At 38.3% G+C, this 24347-nt stretch overlaps 1 protein-coding gene across 2 annotated transcripts in view; it reads right to left on the bottom strand.

Annotated features, from left to right (window-relative positions):
* Window positions 1-24347, bottom strand: part of NRG1 (neuregulin 1) — a 1146491-nt gene that overhangs the window by 165399 nt on the left and 956745 nt on the right. For both annotated transcript variants that reach the window (XM_040242908.1, XM_040242912.1), the window contains exons 2-3: window positions 18458-18635; window positions 7525-7646 (exon numbers count right to left, since the gene is read on the bottom strand). In XM_040242908.1, coding sequence (XP_040098842.1) covers window positions 7525-7646; window positions 18458-18635 — 300 coding nt within the window. The remainder of the gene's footprint in view (window positions 1-7524; window positions 7647-18457; window positions 18636-24347) is intronic.

Here is a 24347-nt window from a genome sequence, read left to right as displayed (position 1 = left end):
AAATAAAAACCTTTTGAATTATCTTGGAGGTACTATAAGCTCATGGGCTTCCCTGGTGGCTCAGTGGTAAAGAATCTGCCTGCCAATGCAAGAGACATGAGTTCAATCCCTGAGTTGGGAGGATCCCCTGGAGGAGGAAGTGGAAACCCACTCCAGTATTCTTGCTTGGAAAATTCCATGGACAGAGGAGCCTGGTGGGCTACAGTACATTGGGCTGCAAAGAGTCAGACATGACTTAGTGACTAGATAACTACAAGCTAAGAACTTGTACACATCTATACTAAAAGAATCTTGCAAATAAAAAAGTTAATCTTTTTGATTAAAGCCACTCAGGAAACATTTTTACATGTATTTGGGGTAGAATGCACAGACTGAGCACAAAAGCTCTTGTCACGGTGGTGATTGAAGATAATCTTGTAACAATTACAGATTTTTAAAAAATTATCAAGTCCTACAGTCTCCTTGATATTTAAGCAACATATTTCCCCCTGAGTAATTTGGTAAATTTTGTTAATTGATAAAGGACACCCCCTTCATTAGGGCAAATTAATAAAGACTTAACTGAACACAGCTGAGCAATTTATGCTGCATAGACAGGTAAACATATGAAACATTAATATATTTGTAATGTTTGCTTGTTTAATAAACTGGATCTGGTCTCAAGAAAAAGTTGCCCTGTCTTAAAAATAACACCTTCTGGAAAGGAATTTTTCTAATTATTATGTATGAATGACTTGTTTGAGAATTCATCATAAGCACAATATACTAAATATAGCTATTTAGCAAAATACACATAAACAAATACAAGCATACATATGATGTGTCTATGTATTTAAAATCCAATTATGTGACTTTTTATCATTCTAAAGTTACAGGTCATTGCTGTGCATTTGAAAATAATGATAAAGTATTTATTTTTAAAGATTTAAGATGGGCATACTTATCTATTAGCACTAGTAAAAATGACTTCAGGAATATATTTAAGCATCTGAATTCTTGCTCATAATGAGTGTTAGTTTTAGCATGGTATTGACTGGGGGATTTTTGTAGAAACTAATGCCTGTGGCCTGTGATTTGTTATGTAAGTGAATACTGAAATGTCTCCAGTCAATAACATTTGAGTAACAAAAGACGTTTTAATATGTTTCTAGTCAATATTGAGTTAAGCAATTGAGAAATTTTGGAATTAACAAATGGCATAGAGGCAGCATGAATACTATGCATTGCAAAGAGAGTTCTTTTCCACTCAAACTTCTCTCGCATACTACCCTTCATGGGAATCCTATGTGATGCAATGTACATGGAGATTGCTACACAAACTATGTGCTTCTTAGTGTCACTATAGGTTCCTCCTATAGTCAAAAATCCATCTAGTCAAAGCTATTGTTCTTCCAGTAGTCATGGACAGATGTGAGAGTTGAACCATAAAGAAGGCTGAGTGTCGAAGAATTGATGCTTTCAAACTGTGGTGCTAGAGAAGACTCTTGAGAGTCCCTTAGACAGCAAAGAGATCAACCCAGTCAATCCTAAAGGAAATAAATTCTGAATATTCATCGGAAGGATTGATGCTGAAGCTGAAGCTCCAGTACTTTGGCCACCTGATGCAAAGAGCCAACTCACTGGAAAAGACCCAGATGCTGGGAAAGATTAAAGGCAAAAAGAGAAGGTGGCGACTCAGGATGAAATGGTTGGATGGAATCACCAACTCAATGGACGTTAAGTTTGAGCATACTCGAGGAGATAGTGAAAGACAGGGAAGCCTGGTGTGCAACTGTTCATGGGGTCAAAACTTCGCGACAGAACAACAACAGCAACATAAGCTGTTCACCAATATCATGGCATTTCTAACAACACTGTCAATGTGGGCTACTGAGCCAGCTTTTTAAAGGAACAATTGATACATTAATCAAATTTTGTGGAAATAATTTTTTTTCTGATCACCTGACCTGCCTCTTGAGAAATCTGTATGCAGGCCAGGAAGCAACAGTTAGAACTAGACATGGAACAACAGACTGGTTCCAAATAGGAAAAGGAGTACGTCAAGGCTGTATATTGTCACCTTGCTTATTTAACTTATATGCAGAGTACATCATGAGAAATGCTGGACTGGAAGAAACACAAGCTGGAATCAAGACTGCCGGGAGAAATATCAATAACCTCAGATATGCAGATGACACCACCCTTATGGCAGAAAGTGAAGAGGAATTAAAAAGCCTCTTGATGAAAGTGAAAGAGGTGAGTGAAAAAATCGGCTTAAAGCTCAACATTCAGAAAATGAAGATCATGGCATCCGGTCCCATCACTTCATGGGAAATAGATGGGGAAACAGTGGAAACAGTGTCAGACTTTATTTTTGGGGGCTCCAAAATCACTGCAGATGGTGATTGCAGCCATGAAATTAAAAGACGCTTACTCCTTGGAAGAAAAGTTATGACCAACCTAGATGGCATATTCAAAAGCAGAGACATTACTTTGCTGACTAAGGTCCATCTAGTCAAGGCTATGGTTTTTCCAGTAGTCATGTATGGATGTGAGAGTCGGACTGTGAAGAAGGCTGAGCGTTGAAGAATTGATGCGTTTGAACTGTGGTGTTGGAGAAGACTCTTGAGAGTCCCTTGGACTGCAAGGAGATCCAACCAGTCCATTCTGAAGGAGATCAGCCCTGGGATTTCTTTGGAAGGAATGATGCTAAAGCTGGAACTCCAGTACTTTGGCCACCTCATGCGGAGAGTTGACTCATTGGAAAAGACTTTGATGCTGGGAGGGATTGGGGGCAGGAGAAGAAGGGGAAACAGAGGATGAGATGGCTGGATGGCATCACTGACTCGATGGATGTGAATCTGAGTGAACTCTGGGAGTTGGTGATGGACAGGGAGGCCTGGTGTGCTGTGATTCATGGGGTCGCAGAGTCGGACACGACTGAGCGACTGAACTGAACTGAAAATGAAACAGCTATTTTATTGCCAAGAGCCCCATGGCTCCTATGGGATCTTGAATCTCACTCAAATAATTTTTCTCCTGATTAAAAAAAGAAAACCTAGTAGAAAATATGATTGATTAGTTGTAGTCTCCTGTATTAATCTTTAAAAAGACAGCAGTACTTAATTAATTTGAAAACTAGTTAGGTCTATTATTCTCTTCCCTAATCTGATGCCCAGGAGTTTTTAAGAGCTTCTTAGATAGGAAGTCATGGCTAAATTAATGTTTCCTCTATAAAGACCAAGCCAAATAAAATACAACTGAAAATGAACATACAGCATAGGGTCTATTTGAGCATGGTGTATGTGGCCTTTTAAACCACCATATTCGAATTCATGAAAAGAATTCACCCATAATCTATCATGTAATGATGACTGCCTTTGAGATCCTTCTTTGTATGAAAACTCAAATGGACTGTGTTAGACTAACATAGTCTCAGAGGTCATCAGCAGACTGCATAGGTTTATATATGCTTCTGTATGACAGGTTCTTATTTCCAAATAAGGTAGGGGTTAAAAGGCACTGGAAAAGGCAGAAAACATATAAATTTCCAAAATGCTTAAGAAAATGACTAGCCAAATACATATTCTTTTCTAAATGCTTGAAAACATCGGAAATTGGGCCATTGTTTCACTCAAGCGTATAATGATTCAAGGGGAATTTCTCAGTCTTTTTGTATTATGTCATTTATATCTAGTTGCTAATCTAAGATCTAAACAGTGAGTTTCACTTTAGGATGTTTATAACATTAGATGGAAGATCTTTATGATCTGTGCTAATTTCATTCTAATAGTTACATAGCTGTCATAATGGGATTAAAAATAGTGTCAAACAACAAGCTCAACTTGCTAAATTTTTCTTTTTCTCCTAAGGAGAAAAGAAAACACAGTCTCTCGTATATTTCTACCTCTAACTCCTGCCATTTCTCCTAGAATCTTGTCCTAAAATATATTCTAAACATCTTAATACAAAGAAAGCAATGGTGTAAGAATTTAAGTAAATCACAAGAAATCCTTTGCACAGAACTAGGATAATTAGCTCAGGGCTGTATTCCAGGATCTTTCATCAAGGCAAGCTATATAGAAATTATCAAGCCATAGTTATGTATTTATTGGAGAAATATGGGAGAGATGAGTGAGAGCACGCAAAACAAACAAAATGACTAATATTCCACAGACAAAATAAAATCTCAAGAGGAGTTCTACGTCGTATAATATTTTGGCAACATGTTCTTATTTTTAAGACTTTTTCCCCCCTAACACTCTCACCATGGTGGCGGGGTAGGGGGGATTCTTGAGAATTCTACTCTCTCAGCTCAAGTCAATGGTAAATACATATCTAAGAAGAGATGGTTTGGCTGAGTGACAGCTTATAACCACAGTAGAGCGTTCTTTTTCTCTCTGAAAGAGTGTTTCTGTGCAACCTCTGCCCAGAATCTTGGAAGACAGGAGTCTGACAACATGAAGGTAGTGAATTTGAGTCCCTGAGAGCTCAGGATCCGAGCTGAGACTTCTTGGATAACCAACCTTGAGCTGAATATAGCAAATTCATAGATCTCAGTAGAAGAGGGTGAACATCAGAATGATTATGTCTTTTCCTTCTGGTGGTGCTACAACAAAGCTGCTGAGATTCAGGGAGAAAAGAGCATTTCCCAGTGTGCGGGACGCTCTGGCCCTGTCTGTCCTGGTGCCTGAGAGTACACGCTCTGATGAACTGCATGCCTGACCCACAGCCTCAGAAAAGAGGAGCATTTCTAGGCAGCCATGTTTCCAGCTTCACTCTCCTGGGTTGGGCCTGTGGTAGGGACCTGAGGAGAACACACTGATGAGCTGTAAGCTCTCTGGATCTTCGGACGTGATCAGCTCTGCCGGTCAGATTCTTATGGGGAATCTGATTTGGCCCCTGAGGCAACAATCACATAGTCAAAACTGAAAGGATGCCTTCAAAAGAACCATGAAGAAGAATATAGCCAAATGGAGCCATAATCAGGTCAACGTTTGGAATTACAAAGGAGCATAAGTGAAAGCAGGAGAGGTTAGAAAATACAAGAAAGAGTCGGTGAGTCAAGAATGTATCTGGGCACCTGAAGGGCAGACTTGAGAGAAAAGCCAAAAATTCCTGATGTTTAAACTTGTAAAGACACCCTCGGTACCATTTTCTCCTGGAGCCCCAGTTATAATGAAGCTCTAGTTTGTTCCAGTGGAACCCCTCTCTCTTTCCACCTCACACCATTTTTGTTTTTTCCAGTTTTCGTCCTTCATAAATCAAAGAATCTACCTTAAACATTCACAAACACACAGCCTGGTATTGAGTAAGCTGTACTGAACCAGGAAGTAAGGAATTTAAAACAAATCTTAAGTCTCTATTTCTTTTCAAATGCAACGAAAAGGTTGGATATGGAAGAACTAGTCTTAACGTCCTAAGAAGAAAATATTAAACGACCACCTTGCACAGTAATTGAGATTCTTTATTCCTACCTTCTAGTCCTAAAGGAATTTTAGTTGATTTTTTTAAGGATGATTTCCTTACAATATTTCACGACGTTCTCTTTTTTCTTGTCAGGTAGAAAAGACTGATTATCCAAAACATCCCTATTTTCATTTCTCTACACTATATAATTGTTCAATAGTACATTCAAATTTGAGATCAATTCTTAAATAAATTAATATGGAAAATAAGCTAAATATTTCTCCCATGAAAGGGATGTGAAAAACTGTTATTATCAATACTTCAGCACCCCCAAATTAATAAAAAGAAATCCTATGAGTTTTTGTCAAGAATAAAATAGTGGTCAGTAATTCACTGCTTGATACTGCAGTTCAGAAAATGTGGAATATTAAATATAATCCTACTGTAAGCACTCAGTGAAACTATGACACTTTAATTCTATTTTCCTGGGACTTTAGAGTATACATAGCTACACAAATCTAATCCAAGTGTCCAAATCATAATTCAGGAACCTTTACCAGGAGAAGATGCACTGATACAAGTCACTGACAAACTGAGAAAAAGCTCTTAAACATGGTATTATAGGAAGGAAAGATTAGTCACTGAAATTTCAAATTTGCATTTCTAGTTGCATCCTATAAAATTCCAAGTGGAAAAAAGTAACACAAGCAAAACCCTGTTGCTTTACCTATGCTGATTAAAAAGTAAAGTGGTGTTACATTTACTCACATAAATTTTAAATGGCTTTTACACTTTCAACAGTAAACACGGCCCGTAAAAATAATCATGGAAACCAGTTTTCACTGTTGTCTTTTACTTTCCGTGGAGGGAGGTGTTTAAAATGAAAGAAATGAACTTTGATTACACTGCAAAGGAGCAATGCACTGGGACGTCCACAGAGGACTAGGGATTAACCTGAATACTCCCAACCCTGTTCCATATTTTCATCTCACTCCCTTCTCCCCATCCTGTTATCAACTGAATTAAACCACACCAGTCTCCTAAGGAGTTAACCCCTAAGAGCACTTTTACTCTTCCTTTGTTGGGTCTGTAATTTTATCTTATCACTTTAAGAGATCAGGCCTTTGCAGTGGGCAGTCTTTCTCATCACCTGCCTAGAAGTAGTGCAATTATGCTTGGTTTTATAATAGATGACAAAGCTTGTGAAGACAGCAGTCCAGTGCCATCATCCAAAACAGCACCAAAGGTTTAGAGCAGCATTTTATTATTTCAAGAGATGCTCACTGCTAGCTCATCATCAGCTTCTCCATCACTTTGTGGAGTACTAAGGGATCGTGAACAGAGAGCCACCAGCTATGCCCTTTCTTTACCCTTCCCTCAGATAATTCAGAGGGGTTGTCAGAGGATAGGGGGCACCGTCTGTCTCCAAGTTATTCATTTGTTTAACAAATAGTCCCTGGCACTGCTCTTAGGAAAACAGAAGCTGAAACCTGTATAAATGCTTATTTATAAAGCCTATACAAGTGAGTAAAAAAATGCTTTGCCTCTAAGGCTTTCTTGATTTCTGAATTAATGGGCTCATAAAAGCCCTGATAAGCCTAACTTTCTACTGCCTAGAGCCAGACATATTGAAAACATGTATAAGAACATAAAAATTGCCAGGACTAAGTCAGCACTGTATTCTGTTTACACACATACAATGTACATATAGTCATATATAACACATTAGCATGAAATATATACAATATATATTCTGTATATAAATTATATATATATATACACACATACATATATACATATTCTGTTTTGACAGAGCAAAAAACTTACCTGGTGTCCCTGACTAACTTAAAATGGAGGTATAATCTCTTTCTTTTAGCAATCCATTCTGTCTCTGCTATTCATGATATTATTCCAATCCTTTTAAAATAATCTGTGTATATTTCAGGTCTATTTCACCTTATGGAGTGAAGAGCTTTACAAGAGGACCCATAAGCTATTTCAAACATAGAGTTTTCCTTTCTTGATTTTTATTTGTTCACAATGAGATTTAACACACCTACGTGATACACATGTGACCACATACCTCGATCACGCCTCTTAGAGACTGAGAAATAGCACGCAGTAGGCATCTCTTACCGTTTGACTCCACAATGGTGATGTTGGCAGAGGCACTGTCATTTCCTAGTTTGCTGATCACTTTGCACATATATTCTCCAGAATCAGCCAGTGACGCTTTGCTAATGCGAAGTTCTGACTTCCTACAAGATCAGGACCAAAGAGGTTTAAGTATATTTCACAGAAATACGATGATCATCAAAACACAGTCTCTGTAGTTTTAGAGTTTTCAAACTCCCCCTTCTCACTCTACACACGCAACTGACTGGACTTCCCTGGTGGTGGTCCAGTGGTTAAGAATTTGCCTGCCAACGCCGGGGACATGGGTTTGATTCCTGGTCTGGGAAGATTCCACAAGCCTCGGAGCTACTGAGGCAGTGCACCACAAGGAAGAGAAGCCCCTGCTCTCTGCAACTAGAAAAAGCCCTGGAGCAGCAACAAAGACCCGGCACAGCCCAAAATTCATTAATTAAAAAATGGTCTACAGCCAAAAAATCTTTAAAAAAAAAAACCCACAACTAACTAGTAGATATATATACATATATATGATTTTACCAAAATCACACCAAAAGTGAGATACATCTCATTTAAATTATACCCTAGACATAGTCTTAATTTCATCACCTAGATCAGTCAGCAATTTGAAGGAATTCTTTATTTTCTTTTCATTCCTCTAACATTACCACTAACCACATTACATTTCAGAATATTTTTTTCACCCAAATGTTAAGTTTTCTTTCCTCTCTATATCTCAGTGTCAGTAGCCAACAGGGTTAATTAAGGAAGATAAAAAAGTGTAAAGCCGTTTCTTATAAATCTGGTAAGGACAGCGAAGGCTAGACTAGATTAAAATGCTCTACACTTCCTTTCTTAGCAGAATGATATCAAGAATTATGTTAATTTTGAATGAAGAGAATTTAATACTTTCAAAAGAAAGGGAATTTGTCATTCTTTGAAACGATTCTCATTGCTGGGAGCATCATACCACACAAATGGTTCTTAATATTGAAATAAATATTCATGCAACAATAACACACTTTCCTAAAACTACATATTAAATCAATATTTGGCACTCTTTCTGAACATGGGCAAGACTGTGATTTGCATCTGTCTATGCTTTATCATTGCACAAGCCTATAATTTAAGCAGTGCCTATGATTTAAAAGCTCAGAACTACTGGGATTGGCTCAGCATTTATGAAAGCCTTTCTAAAGTGTCCTTATATACAGGAGCCTGATATTGACAGCCTGGATTCCTGAGAGGGGGACAACAGGGAGAAAACAGGGCAGGGAGCAAAGATAGCAACTCACAATTACACGCAAACCTCCTGTAAATTTGTCGGTGGTGTTATGGAGTTGCTAAGTCCTCTCTGACGTTTTGCGACCCCACGGACTGTAACCTGCCAGGCTCCTCTGTCCGTGGGGTTTCCCAGACAAGAATACTGGAGTGGGTTGCCATTCCTTCCTTCCCCAGGGGATCTTTCTGACTCAGGGGTAAAACCCATGTCTAACCCAAAAATGTGGATTGTTTACCGCTGAGCCACCAGGAGAGCCCTCCTGTAAATTACACCCTCCTAATTTTAAGTGAATTTTCCGGTCTTCTTGTTATATAATATTATTAATCAGGTTGGATCAATTATTCCAAATTTAATTTCTACTCTTCTCCTCCTCCAGTCTACTCAATTAATCCACCCTCCTCCACCTGCAAGTGTAAGATTTATGGTCTGCCATCTTCATGCTTTGCTTGTGTATTTCTTCTTCCTAGAATGGGGACCCCGTATTTTGACCCATCAAGATATTAGCTGATCTTCAAGTACCACGTCAAGTGCCAATTCCTGCATCAAGCCTCTCATATCATGTAGCTGGAGCTGCTCTCTCTCTTTGTCTAAATTCTGCCAGCCTTGAGTACCTCTCTCAGGAGAATCTTCTTAAAGAAATAGGGTAATGAAATTTATGGTTAACATTAATTTACAGTTTAATCTGACAGGGATAGCTCTTAAACTCATACTTCTCCTAAAAGACCTGGGCAGTGTTTATTGGAATACTCTTCCAAGGAATGAAAATAAATGGTATGCTTAAAAAGAGAAACAGAGACACAGATGTAGAGAATGGACTTGTGGTCACAGGGAGAGAAGGGGAGGGTGGGATGAACTGGAGGATTAGGATTGACATACATACACTACCATGTTTTAAACAGGTAATGGGAAGCTGCTGTAACACACAGAGCACTGCTTGGTGCTCTATGATGACCTGGAGGGGTGGGAGGGAGGCTCAATAGGGAGGATATTTACAGCTGATTCACATTGTTGAACAGTAGAAACTAACACAGCATTGTTAAGCAATTATGCGTGTGTGCTCAGTTGCTTCTGATGCTGAAGCCTCACGGACTTTAGCGCACCAGGTTCCTCTGTCCGTGGGATTTCCCAGGCAAGAATACTGGAGTGGGTTGCCATTCCTTCCCCAGGGGATCTTTCTGACCCAGGGATAAAAGCCATGTCTCCTACATTGACAGGGGGATTGTTTACCGCTGAGCCACCAGGGAAGTCCTCCTGTAAATTACACCTTCCTAATTTTAAGTGAATTTTCTGGTTCTTCTTGTCATATAATATTACTAATCAGATTAGATCAATTGTTTCAAATTTAATTTCAACTCTTCTCCTCCTTTAATCTATTGAATTAATCCACCCTCCACGACCTGCATGTGTAAGCTTTATGGCCTGCCATCTTTGTCCTTTTGCTTGTGTATTTCTTCTTCCTAAGAATGCAGACCCCGTATTTTGATCCATCAAGATATTAGCCGATCTTTAAAATGAAAGTGAAAGTCACTCAGTCGTGTCTGACTCTTTTCGACCTCATGGAGTTCTCCAGGCCAGAATACTGGAGTAGGTAGTTGTTCCCTTCTCCAGGGGCTTTTCCAAACCCAGGGATTGAACCCAGGTCTCCAGCAGGCACATTGTTTACCAGCTGAGCTACTAGGGAAGCCCCAGCCGATCTTTAAGGACCACCTCAAGTGCCAATTCCTGCATCAAGCCTCTCATATCATGTAGCTGGAGCTGCTCTCTCTCTCTCTCTCTCGGGTCTAAATTCTGCCAGCCTTGAGTACCTCTCTCAGGAGAATCTTCTTAAAGAAAGAGGGTCATGAAATTTACAGTTAACATTAACTTACAGTTTAATCTGACAGGGATAGCTCTTAAACTCAAACTTCTCCTAAAAGACCTGGGCAGTGTTTACTGGAATACTCTTCCAAGGAATATAAATAAATGGTATACTTAAAAAGAGAAACAGAGACACAGATGTAGAGAATGGACTTGTGGTCACAGGGAGAGAAGGGGAGGGTGGGATGAACTGGGGGATTAGAACTGACATACATACACTACCATGTTTAAAACAGAGAGATAGTGGGAAGCTGCTGTAACATAAAGAGCACGGCTTGGTGCTCTGTGATGACCTGGAGGGGTGGGAGGGAGCTGGCGGGAGGGAGGCTCAATAGGGAGGATGGGTATATATATATATATATATGTATGTATGTATGCATTTGTATATATAGATATATGTATATATAGATATATGTATAGATAGATATGTGTGTGTGTGTGTGTAGCTGATTCACACTGTTGTACAGCGGAAACTAACACAACAATGTAAAATAATCATGCGTGCATGCTCAGTTGTATCTGACTCTTTGCAACCCCCATGGACTGTAGCCCACCAAGCTCCTCTGTCCATGGGATTTCCCAGGCAAGAATACTGGAGTGGGTTGCCATTCCAAGCAATTATACTCCAATAAAAAAAAATTAAAAACAGAGAAATAGAAAGACAATAAGAAAAAAAAAAGAAATTTTCTGTGCTCAAATGTTTCTTTAAACAGATTTCTTTACAACCTACCTCTTAGTCATTTTTATACAGTTACAGTGAATTTCTAAGGCAGGCATGAGAAGTGACTAAGAAATCCTTTCTGTAGAGACACCCTTGGGAATGCTAGGAATGTGCATCAATGGGCCAAGACCAAGAATCAATGTAATAAAGATAAGCATAACAAATACATTCAGGTTCAAAAATCTGTAGTAGAAATACAGGTTGGGAGAGAAGAGCTTTGACAACAATTTATACAGAAAAATGAATTTCAATCAGCCACATGTTTAATATTACTCCATTTTAAATAACTGTTTAAAAAAGGAAGAAAAAAGTACCACTGTATGGCCAAATTAATATTAAAAGAGCATAAATCAAATTGGATAAAAGTCTCAATACACTGCTCATAGGCTGGATCATATCGGGAGTATTGAATTATGCTTCAAAGTGGCATTTGATTAAAAAAAAAAATCAACAGCTAGAGGACTTTAGAAGGTGATCAGAATTGAATATGGCCTAGATATCTTAACACCAGAGAAGATGCTATTAAAGTAAGAGAGGTTCCACTGGCAGGGAGCTATGAATAAGATATATATAAATATATTCCATCTTTATTATCTGGAAAAGGAAATTATTTGGTGAAGCTCTTGAAGGTAGAATTATATCTTACAGGAAAAGAAGGCCTATTTTGGATGATATATAAGGAAGGGCCTTTTGAGTGTTCAAAAAGGATAGGATGTCATGTAAAGGAGGTTTTCTCTTTAGACAGATTCAAGTCTGGATTTCCACCTGTCAAGCAGTTCCTAACAAGAATATCTCTATGCAGAAAAGATTTAATTAGATCAGTGGTTTCAATTAGTTTTGAAAAAATAAATCCTGTTTTTAAACGAAAGCTTAAATGAGAGCTGCATATTTAAAAACATTATGAAGGGAGAAAGCATTTATGTCAAAGAGGTTGACAATCCTTTTTGCAGTTCAATGGAAACTCAAATTTCTCTAGGGACACAAAAAACCCCTTTGAACTATAATGATACATTTAACTGTGAGATTCCTCAATCCTTGGGTCTTAAAGCAGGAATGGGAAATAGTGAGAGAGTAGAAACAGACAAACCTTGCTTGAAAATTATACATTGTAACCATTTGGGGCCTTAATAAGTATGGCTATAGTTTTATTTTACTTTCTTCAATAGGCTACTATATCTTGTCTATAAGAATAAAGTTAACTTGGAAGAATGAATGATGAGTTATCTGGGGTTCTGGGAGGGGTGCATGTTTTGGTGGATTTTCATTTTCTAAAAGCTTTCAAAGAAGTTAACTCATACACAGTGTTTAAAAAAACACTTGAAATAGAGTAATCTCCCAGTAAGTATCCGCTACTATTATAATGACATTCTAAATTCCTGCAATTTTTGGATTTTCCTAATATGCATGCATTGTTTTGGAGTAAGAAAAAATGATACAATGTAACAATAAAGCAATAAAACATTTATAAATGGAAGTTATAAGGATTAACTACATTTTTTATATTAAAATGCAAGCTGTGTTCTTTTAATTAGTGCTCACTCACAAGATAGATTCAAGGTTTCCATAGCTGCTTATCTCATTTTTCAGACTTAATTCTTCCACCATATTTTATAGGCAAAGGCAACTTAAACGCATATAGAAAGGATCAACTCAGTTTATATAATCCCCTTCTTCTGATTCCTAAGGAATCATATATGAATTCTCATGTGTATGTTAACACAGCTCAGATACTGTTGAACTGCTGATAATGAGAAGGGTAAAGAAAAGAGAGAGGGATTTCATGGTGCAAACTACAGAATGTCCGTCGTCATCTGGTTCTGCCAGAATGAAGTCACTTGCCCCTGCAGCAACTGTGAAACTCTACAGAATCAGACACCGCATAAAATGCTTCACATAAATGCTATGAAACGGACACTGGTTATTCCCATTTTATACCTAAGGAATCTGAGATCTTCTTACATATAAAGTTAAAATGACCTGTTGGAGAAGCTCAACTAATAAAAGAAAGAGACGTATATAAACCTCTTCTATTAAGAGTCAAAAAATCCTGAAACAATTGATAACAAGAGCAATCATTCCTTAATTTTTTTTAACTTGACAAAACCAATTAGAATCAATTTTAAACAAAATTATAATATGTAAGAACAGGGTATTCCCTGGCAGTCCAGTGGTTTGGGCTTTCACTGCCAAGGGCCTGGGTTCAACAGGGAACTAAGACCACACAAGCCACAAGGTGAGTCCAAAAATAAAGCAAGAACAGCGATGAAGAGCTGATACAAAACTGTGGTTGTTTAGTCACTAAGTTGTGTCCGACTGTTTTACAACTCCACTGACTGTTGTCCACCAGGCTCCCCCATCCATGGGATTTTCAAGGCAAGAATACGGGAGTGGGTTGCCATTTCCTTTTCCAGGGGATCTTTCTGACTCAGGGATGGCACCCACATTGGCAGGCGGGTTGTTTACCACTGAGCCACCAGGGAAGCCCCTGATACAAAATTAAGAGCATCCAAAAATGTGCACCATACACAAACAACAGGAAGTCAGCCTTTAATAAGACTGCTGATTCATGCCCATGTATGGCAAAAACCACTACCATATTTGTAATTAGGCTCTGATTAAAATAAATTTTAAAAAAAGACTGATGCAAGACAAGCGAGGCCAAAAGCCTGACCTGAAATATAACCTGTCACACAACCAAACTCTTTAACCAATTTTCTTGATCAAAATTGTCCACTAGGCAAAGGAAACAATAACAAAGGGATAAGTAGACACTTAAGACCAGGGCAGTTTCTATTTCTTTTAATTGGTCCCACACCTCGCTCAGCCAAATAAAACAAACAAAAAGGCTCACACATGAATGCAGAATCATAGGAAGAACATGTAGGAATGTCATTTATTAGTAGGAGCAGGGGCTGAAGAGGGGATAAGACTTGACAAAATAATAGCAATTCCCTATTGGTGTAAAATCTTTTCATAACACTAAGGGATTAAAAGGAAATTCTGACTGTTACAAACAATCTAGATTATCAAATGTGAAAAAGAAATCTAGGCGAAGGATTGGAAGAGAGTCAACATTTTACTTTAAATAAAGAGGGTCCCAGGGAAATCCTAAACCTTCCACTGAAATCACCTCTGCTTGTGATCATAGCCTAATAGACAGTTTATCCCTTCTTGGCCTGTGGGCTAAGAGTAAATGTAGTAAGATGAAGTTAAGTAAGCAAGTAACCACTACAAATTGTTAACATTTTGAAATGTCTTCATAAAGAAAAATTATGAGCATGTAGAGGAAGCTGACAAATAAGAATGCTTTTTATTAAGCAGTTTAAGCCTAAACAGGTCCCTTGCCTTAAACATGTTATGACTTCACTGGATACAATGGAAAAATCACAAGTAGTTGTGAAAAGACGTGAGACATGGAGTGAAAAAGACAAAAGGCATAGATAGAGATCAATTTCAAGTCCAAGAGTAACCATTTACTAACATTAGATCTACAGGAAGAAACCTAATTTCCTTCATTCTCAGGATATTAATTTTTTAATGGGTATAATAACAATAGTATCCATTCTCTTATAAGTTGAAAGTTGAAATAATAGAGCATCTTGCAAATGTTAATTAAATTTAGATTCAGTTTGATCCCTTAAAAAAAGAGAGCACTAATTTTTTTTTTAAAGATACAACCTCAGAAATGATCAAATACCCAATTCTGAAACGCAATTAGCTGATCACTTATCAGTGGCTGCCCACTTTACACAAAGTGTCTTATTTTCAGAGGCTCAAAAATGTTCAATGCTTTGCCAAGAGTCATTTGCAGTCACATTACTTGAATAAAAGTCTTTTTTTTTTTGTTCCCACTTAATTCTTTCCAGCAAGGCTATTGTTTAAAAGAAGTAATTTCTGAACATTGGCCTTTCTGGGATAATGGGATTTTATTAATATGTAGACAGTGCTCTTAGCTGTCTGAGCCTATGAAGCCAACATGAAAATATTTTCTGAATACTAATGACACTTTTACATGTCATCCAAGCCATGTAACAGATTAGTTCTTCACCTATACATGTGCTTTTTTAGAACCGTATTCATTCCGGGGGAGTCTCTCTCTTTTATCTTGTTGTTCCTTTTTGTCATCTTATTTACCCAACCAACTCAGCTTCTTCTCTTCAGGTATCCTCACCTTAAATACCTGCAGTCCGAAGCTGCTTTGTTCTGTTCCTTCAGCCTGGATAATCCTCCTCTACTTCCCCGCCTCCTCCCCTTCTTTCTAGGAAGCCTCCACAGTCCAGGACTGGGTCCCCTCCACCGTCCTTGTGAGTACCTTTCTAAAGCACCCTGTGATCGTCACTATCATCGAATTTATTTATTTATTTATTTAATCATCAAATTTAAAACTGAGAATTAGAACTGCTTGTATTTCCCTTCCCCACTTGAGACCAAGCCTCTGAGACAGCACATACTTCTTGTTCATCTCTCTGGACCCAGCTTCTCTAGCCCAGGGCCAACACACAGCATCTTATCCAAGGAAGGGCAAAATTTCACTCTTTCACTGGCCCAACTCAATTGGCCTCTTTATTGTCCTATAAACAGAACCTGCTACTGCTACTCTATAACCCACCCTACCCATCCAGGGGGACTCTCTTTAGCAGAATCAAATCCACCCCCTCACAGTGACTCCTGAAGCTCTTGGGGTCTTCCCCACTTCCCAACTCCCACAGCACTTAGCATCAGTAACCTGCAATTCAGCGCTTAGTTTTACTGTTTGATATTAGTGTTAGCTATTTTGTTTCCCTAATTATTAATAAATTTTAACTTCCCACAAGGTAGAATTTACCTCAGCATAAATAATCAAGTTTTTACACCACTATTTGTAAATAGATGGACTGCTTAAAAATCCTGAAGCCCCCAGCCCTAACAGGGTTTCAGCACCTGATTGCTTCATATAAGGCTGTACTAGATAATCTTTCTATAATCTTTCGATGCTTTGAGTATAAAATGCCCTAGTATTCTTTCATCATTTCTAGCATATAAGCTTTTCATGGGCTCTTAAATATTTTTGCTCTCAAACAGTAGCCACATAGAAACAAATGAGACATCACTCCGCTTATGCAGATAACTGTTTCTTACTAACCTGGCTAATTGATGAAAAACAAAACAGACACCAAAACCTAGCTAAAAGTAATTTTTCTTTGTTGTTACACTTCTCAAAAAGAATCATGCTTAGTTTTTCAAGTTGCTCTCTCTCCTCCCTTCCCCACATGGACACATGTGATAAAATATGTCTGCTTTCCATTTTTAAAGAAGGAATGAGACATTAAGGAATCTGAGACACTGATTTGTGTTCCAGCTTATTCATAGCTAGTTGGATGACTCAAGGAAAGACAACAGTTTTTTGACCCCTGATTTCTTAACCTGCAAAATTAGAGTCACCACGAGCAGTAAACTGGCCTTACTCCTAGGGGAAAATTGTTAAAAAACCAAACAAATAAGATTATATACAAAAGCACTCTGTCACTTCACAGAATTATTATTATTATTTTTTGTATATTTGAAGTACCACCTGCTACACTGATAGTTCCTTCCGCATTATTCTTCCAAATCAAGACACTGTACTGACACAATCAATAACAAGGATAAGCAGAGTAGTTACTAAAACCAGAGAAACAGGAAAACATCCTTAATTATGGCTCTCACAGTCATTAAACACTTTGGTAAGATTAAATTCATGTCCCTTATATCACTTTATTTTTTCCGGCTCATGTGTGTTTGGTGTTTTTGGTATTTGCCCTATAAAAGCAAAGTCTAGGAGGTGATTCTCATTGTTGTTTCATATATCATCTCTGGGATTTCACTGGAATCCTCTGAAGTGTAAGTAGAGAAAAAGGTCACCCTGGAGCTGTGAACCCCTATGATACATGTCACATTGATGAAAGGACTGTTCACAAGCAAAAACCCAAGACATTTAGCTCTTCTGTAATTTCAAAATGTAGTTTGAGATTGGAAGTAAACGTTCTTAAATAAGGAGGGAAAAAATGAAGAAAAAAATAAATAAAAGAGCATCATTTTAGAGTAGGTATAGAATACACAGATGTTATAGGGGGTCACATGAACACTTCCCAAATAGGGATCTCCTCAAGGATGGCAGGAAAACTTCAGATTCTTGCTATTTAGGATTACTAGATATTTTAATCTGCTCTCATGGTGATGGAGCTTAACAGAATTGTCAGTTACACATTAATTTTACATATTAAATTTACTTGAGAATAGTTCAGATTCAACTGATTGATTACATTCTAACTCTTCACATAATGATACATGTTTAGTTGCTGTCGTGTCTGACTCTTGCAAACACACAGACTGTAGCCCACCAGGCTCCTCTGTCCATGAGATTCTCTAGGCAAAAATACTGAAGTGGGTTGCCATTTCCTTCTCCAGGGGATCTTCCTTACCCAAGAATCGAACTTGGGTCTCTTACATTGCAGGCAGATTCTTTCCCAACTGAGCTTGATTGTGTAAGGCACAGGTATTCTATACAGGATTTTAGGATCTCATCTATTACTTACTACTACAATAGCTCCTATTAATATTTTTTAGTTTTTAAAAAATTTTTGATTTGAATTCTTTTTTTAATTGGAGTGTAACTGCTTTACCACTTTGTGTTAGTTTTTCTGCTGCACAATGAAGTGAATCTGATATATATAGATATATATATATATGTATATCCCCTTCTGCTTGGCCCTCCCTCGCTCCCACCCCTCAGATCATCACAGAGTACTGAGGTGAGCTGCCTGTGCTATACAGCAGTTTGCTATTATCTTCTCTCACCCCTTCTATTTCTAGCCACATGTTACCGTTCTTTCCACATCCATCCTTCCTTTCTTTGTCCAGAAGTTGTAAGATGACATACTTTGAAATTCTTTCCTATATAATGACCCAATTTCTAGCCCCCGTATAATGAAAAATCTTTTCACTTATCATGTATCTGGTTTGTTGATGGTACACTTATTTACTAAGCTGTTAATAATTTTTATATTTTATACCATTGTATTGCTAGGCATGGCCTCTGCTGTAACATGCAGTATACTTACCCTGGCCTTTTCTGTATCTTGATGTTTTGTGGTTTGTTCTTTCGGCTTAATTCACTCCCATTTTTGAACCACTTGAACTTGAGAGAGGAGTATTCAGAACTGGTCTCGCACCGAAGCACTAGTTTGGAACCTGCCACAGACTCCTGACTCTTCATCTCTTTCAAGCGAGGAGGCAAGGCTAAAAAAGAAAAGAGAAGGAATAAAGTTCTGGTCACATGGTAACCTTTCCAAGAGAAACATGTTCATTTTGGTGAGCATGATCAAGAGACCATTCACAAAGGTTTTACTAACTGAGAGAGAAAAGAAAAAGGGGAGGGGGGTGTCAGTCAAAATGTATCTCAGCTTAGAGAATAATAAAAATGCTCAGATAAAACATATTCAGGGGGAAAAAGAGAACTTAGGTTATAAAATTATTCTTTGAAGCAGACACACAGATATAAAGAAGAAACTAGTGGTCACCAGTGGGGACAGGGAAGTGGAGAGAGGCAATATATGTGTAGATGATTAAGAGGTACAAACTATTAGGCATAAAATAAGCTACAAGGACATATTGTACAACACAGGGGGCATAGCCATTATTTTATAATAATTATAAAATACAGTGAAAGTGTTGGCCACTCAGTGGTGTCCAACTCTTTGTGACCCCATGGACTATAGTCCACCAAGCTCCCCTGTCCATGGGATTCTCCAAATAAGAATACTGGAGTGGGTTGCCATTTCCTTCTCCAGGGGGTCTTCCCCACCCAGGGATCAAATCCCACTCTCCTGCATTGCAGACAGATTTTTACTGTCCGAGCCACCAAGGAAGCATAAAGCATAAAATATAGTGCACCATTTAAAAACTGTGAATCACTATATTATACATCAAGTCTACTTCAATAAAAATCTATTCTTTAAAAATATTCTAAAAAATACATTTATATATATATACACACATATATATTCAAGATAGCAGTTTCTTCCATCTTTATATCCTCTGGTACTATTAAAATTCCTGAAGACTGGTCATTTCAAAGAATCAAAATCTTATGCTAAAGAACAGGTAACTGGGCCATTATTTCTACAGCACAGTCACATCCAAGATCACAATTAATCTGCATGACAGTTCTGTGAATAGGTACAACAGGTATCACACACATTTTTTCAAATGGGAAGCTTATTTTCAGAGACAGGTAAGTGTCTCTTGTCCACGGTTACAACACTCTGGAGAGTCAGAGTTAGACTATGCTATCAACAGAAGTAATCCAGAGAACAAACAGTACTCATTTCTTCAAGACAGGGATTCTCTGGTGACATCACTCTTCTTTGGTGACAACACTTTTACTGGGTCTACAGATACTCTCCCACAAACAACAAATGACCTTTCCAGAAGACCACCACACTCCCATCAGATTATCAGTTCGATTGGATTTCACCCTTATAAATCGTCTCAACAGAGCTGGGAGAATGCTTATCTTGTGCATTAATTTATAGGACACTTTATGTGGCTCAGCTGGTAAAGAATCTGCCTGCAATGTGGGAGACCTGGATTCGATCCCTAGGTTGGGAAGGTCCCCTGGAGAAGGAAAAGGCAACCCACTCCAGTATTCTGGCCTAGAGAATACCACGGACTGTATAGTCTATGCAGTCGCAAAGAGTCAGACACAACTGAGTGACTCTCACTCACTCATTCACTTATATTAAATGCTTACATAGCATTACTATTTTAAGCAAGACTGCGTCAAAGAGTACCTATTCTCTACTGATATCTTTATGGATAAAATGTTAGAATATCTGAGATTTTCTTCAGTATGAAATGGTAGTGGGGAATGTGTTCAGCTGCTTCAGTCATGTTCGACTCTTTGTGACCCTACGGACTGTAGCCCACCAGCCTCCTCTGTCCACGGAATTCTCCAAGTAAAAATACTGCAGTGTGTTGTCATACCCTCCTCTAGGGAGTCTTCCCAACCCAGGGATGGAACCTGCATCTCTGTATCACTGGCAGGCTCATCCTTTACCACCACTGCCCCCTGGGAAGCCAGTGGGGAACAGTTAGGCATAAAAATGAAATAAATTCCCCAAGAAGTTGACTGTGGTAAGCCAGTCAATATGTAGAAGCAGGGATTTAGTATATGATTCTTTTTTAAGATCTTTTTTTAAACGTGGTCCATTTTTAAAGTCTTTATTGAATTTGTTACAATATTGCTTCTGTTTTATGTTTTGTCTTTTTGACCAAAAGGAATATGGGATCTTAGCTGCCCAACCAGGGATCGAACCTTCACCCTGGCACTGAAAGGCAAAGTCTTAGCCACTGGACTGCCAGGGAAATTCCTACAATACTATATAGAATGTCTGGTTTTTTTTTTTCCCCATAATAAAACAGTTTAAAAATAAAAGCATATCGAATGGATTTTCCTCTGCACACATAATTTCACTTAATCAACACCGCAGAAAGTGATGCCTCAACATCTCTGTTTCAATAGAGTCTTAGAAAAGCCAAATACAAAGTCTATTTCTGCCCCAGTTCAGGACTTAATGAGAAGTTAATTCTTCAAATCCACCAAAGGAGACTGCACCTCTCAGATCCAGTGAGCAATTATTCACTGTGTACAGCATCAAGACCCCAAGGATGGCAATCAGAACCATGTTAGGCACGCACAGGAAATGGTGTACCTTTCCCACTCTGCATATATTTATTTTTCTACAACTCTGCCCTTACCAAGAAAATCCCTCCAAAAATGTCAGGAATGAGTATATACATTTTCCATTAAATTACAGCAAAAACTATTTGAACATTGTGACTTCTTAACAGTGTTCCTACAATTACACATCCCCCTTTTCTTATTTAGAGGCTGGGAGATAAGGTGGAGAAGCAGACACTGAATGTGAAGACACAGCAGCAAGTTAGCAAATGGAATCAATATTTCAGCTGTTCTTAGCCTCTGACACCTGATGATTTTCTCTGGTTATTTATTTATTTATTTATTTTGGACAGCTTGAAAATAAGATTTACTTCCTGAAGAGCTTTCCTAGGAGAGCCTTCCCTTTAAGATGTGGTCCACGAATTTCTGTTGTAGAGGTTTTAAAAAACAGACTAAATTCTCATCTATCTGGTAGAGTATTTGTATATTCCTATTAACTCCTTAAGATCATTTTCAATTTTGCAAACCTAGCAAAGGGTTTTAAATGACACCAAAAAAACTGGTTTACATCTATTACGAAAAATAAACCACCTCATTCTTTTATGTACAGATTAAAAGAACTAGTTAGAATTTTTGTTGTTGTTTTCACTTAATTTTGTGTTTAGCTTGGCATACAGCCCAGATTTTCAAGGTTCATTCCCTTGTGTCTATCCAAAATGTTCTAAACACAATATTTGAGATGTCCTTAACTCTCAATAAGTACCATGTTCCCTCACTTACCTCTCCATTCATTTGCTTACCAATACAGCCTGAATACAAATCTACCAGATTCTGTCATTTTGTTTGAAATCTTCATGAAGTCCATTTGCATCTCTTTTTGCTTTCTTTTCTCTTATTCTATTCCACTATCTCTTTCTGTCACCTCTCCTTCCCCATTACCCTCCTATCTTCATTTCTTTATTTATTATGACTTTAGTAAGAGTCTTGATTTCAAATGTGAGGAAACAGTTGGACAAATTCAAACTGAGGGATATTTGACAAAACAGTTGGCCTAGGCTTCAGGAATATCAATGTCATGAAAGATAAAAGACTGTGAAACTGATGTAGATTAAATGAGACTGACAAATGCAATAGACTTTGACTAGTGATTGGATCTTGCTTCAGGGAAAAAATAGTTATAAGGAACATTATTAGGACTACTAGGGAAATCTGAATAAAGGTCCTGTATCAAAAGTAAGTTTCTCAAGTGTGATAACTGCACTGTGGTCATGCAGAAGAATGCCCTTGTTCTTAGGCAGTATTTTCTGAAATGTCATGATGTCTACAACTAAATTTCACATGATTCTGCAAATAAGGATATACATACATACACGCAGGTGTGCACACACTCTCACACACACAGAAAGGGAGCAAAAGGAATATTGGTTTCTCTTAGCTTTCTTGCCTTTTTAATCTGATCTTTCTGCCATTAAAAAAGACTCAAGCTTTCAGTAACTACTTTTGAAGTCTTGGCTAAATTGGTAGTCATTGAGATTCTTGGGAATATCTGTGCTGTGCTGTAACTTACAAATGTAGCTCTTAAGATTATATTCTCCAATAAAATTCTGCGAGTGGTATGGCACTGAAGTCCTCCTGCATTCAACCTGATAACCATGACTTTGGGGCTTCAATCCCACTAGGTCCTCTGGTGGAAGGAAAACAATGTCTTATTTGGCAGGCCAACATATCTGCCCTCTCATTTGGGGGTTCTCATGCAAGACTGGTACCTCTTTGTCCTTAAGAGATGATCTATGACATAATGAGGCACAGATCTTGAGAGGCAAGGCCTTTCGTAACTAGAATATCCACTCCTTAAGCTGACCCCAACATATAAATATTTCTTCATGTTTGGGATTTGGATATACCTCTATTGATTAGCCTAAGCTTCTCTCTCTTGCACGTAGCCTCAAGACTGTCACAAGCACAGATGCTTCCAGCATCCCTGGGAGTCCACTTGTCATAATGTCTCTGCTGTGTCTTCAGGAGAAACCAGCTATGACGTGAGGATACACAGCTTTTCAGAGAACAGCTGTTCTGAGCTGTTAAAATTCTCCGTAAATGGAGAAACAAATCTGTGGCCCACTAACCCAGCCACACGACTGCCCTGTTGGCCCCTGGGTATTCTGCAGTCAGTGATACCTTCTAGAAAAGTACCACATAAAGTTCCTCACTCACTCCAGGTGGAGCCCAAATGGAGGCATCCTACAGTACTGGGCAACAACATAAATTTTTCTTTATTTCTTCTCACATAACCACCCTAATGGAATACCCCTGGATATTTCACAGACTCTTGATAAGTGTGCAAACTAATGTTGATGACATATGGTCTGTGTGCTTTCTCTCCTCTATTCATAATGAGGCAACTTTCAATAGAGTCAATTTCCTTCCATTAGATTATAAAATAATATGCATATATTACTAGAATACATTTTAAAACTATGTATGTTTCTCACACATTTTACTCGCATAAAATAATCTCATTTATTTCACTGAGAAAGCACTCCACCAAGCACTTTCTGAAATTCAGATATAACTTTATAAGACCAAGGGTAGCTTCTAAACCATGGGCAATATTTTAAAGTGAGTACTTGGATTTTAGAACTGTAAAGAAAAAATTTACATGCCCTTCGATTCTTGTTTAAGAGTAAACAGCCTGTTAACTAACGACTGTTGTGTGTGCTAAGTCGCTTCAGCTGCGTCCAGCTCTGTTCAACTCTGTGGACGGCAGCCCGCTAGGCTCTTCCGTCCACGGGATTCTCCAGGCAAGAACACTGGAGTGGGTTGCCATTTCCTCCTCCAGGGGATCTTCCCAACCCAGGGATCGAACTTGGGTCTCTTACGTCCACCTGCACTGGCAGCCAGGTTCTTTACCACTAGCGCCACCTGGGAAGCCCTAATTAAAAATTGATGAAGGTAAACACAACGCTAAGTTACTGCTTCCAATGTAGTAAATGATCTGAACATCTTTGGGATGATTTAATTGTATTTGGTCTACCACAGTTCATAATTCTGCTTTCACTGTGATTCTGGGAGGCAGCATTTCCACACCCTGAAACAATTTAATGACAGAGCAAGTTTTAAACAGTCATTGCCTAAATCTACTTCAAACTTGCTTGACGTTAATATGAACCTAGCCACACCCTTAGAAATGTATCAACAGAGACAGACAGTGAAGTGCAAAAAGGAGGAGCCTATAAAAATAGAAACCCCCAAACACTCAGAGCGATGCC

The sequence above is a fragment of the Oryx dammah genome, unplaced genomic scaffold (assembly GCF_014754425.2).
Source record: "Oryx dammah isolate SB20612 unplaced genomic scaffold, SCBI_Odam_1.1 HiC_scaffold_7, whole genome shotgun sequence".
NCBI classification, from domain to species: Eukaryota; Metazoa; Chordata; class Mammalia; order Artiodactyla; family Bovidae; genus Oryx; species Oryx dammah.
This window is presented reverse-complemented; position numbering and strand designations above follow the sequence as displayed.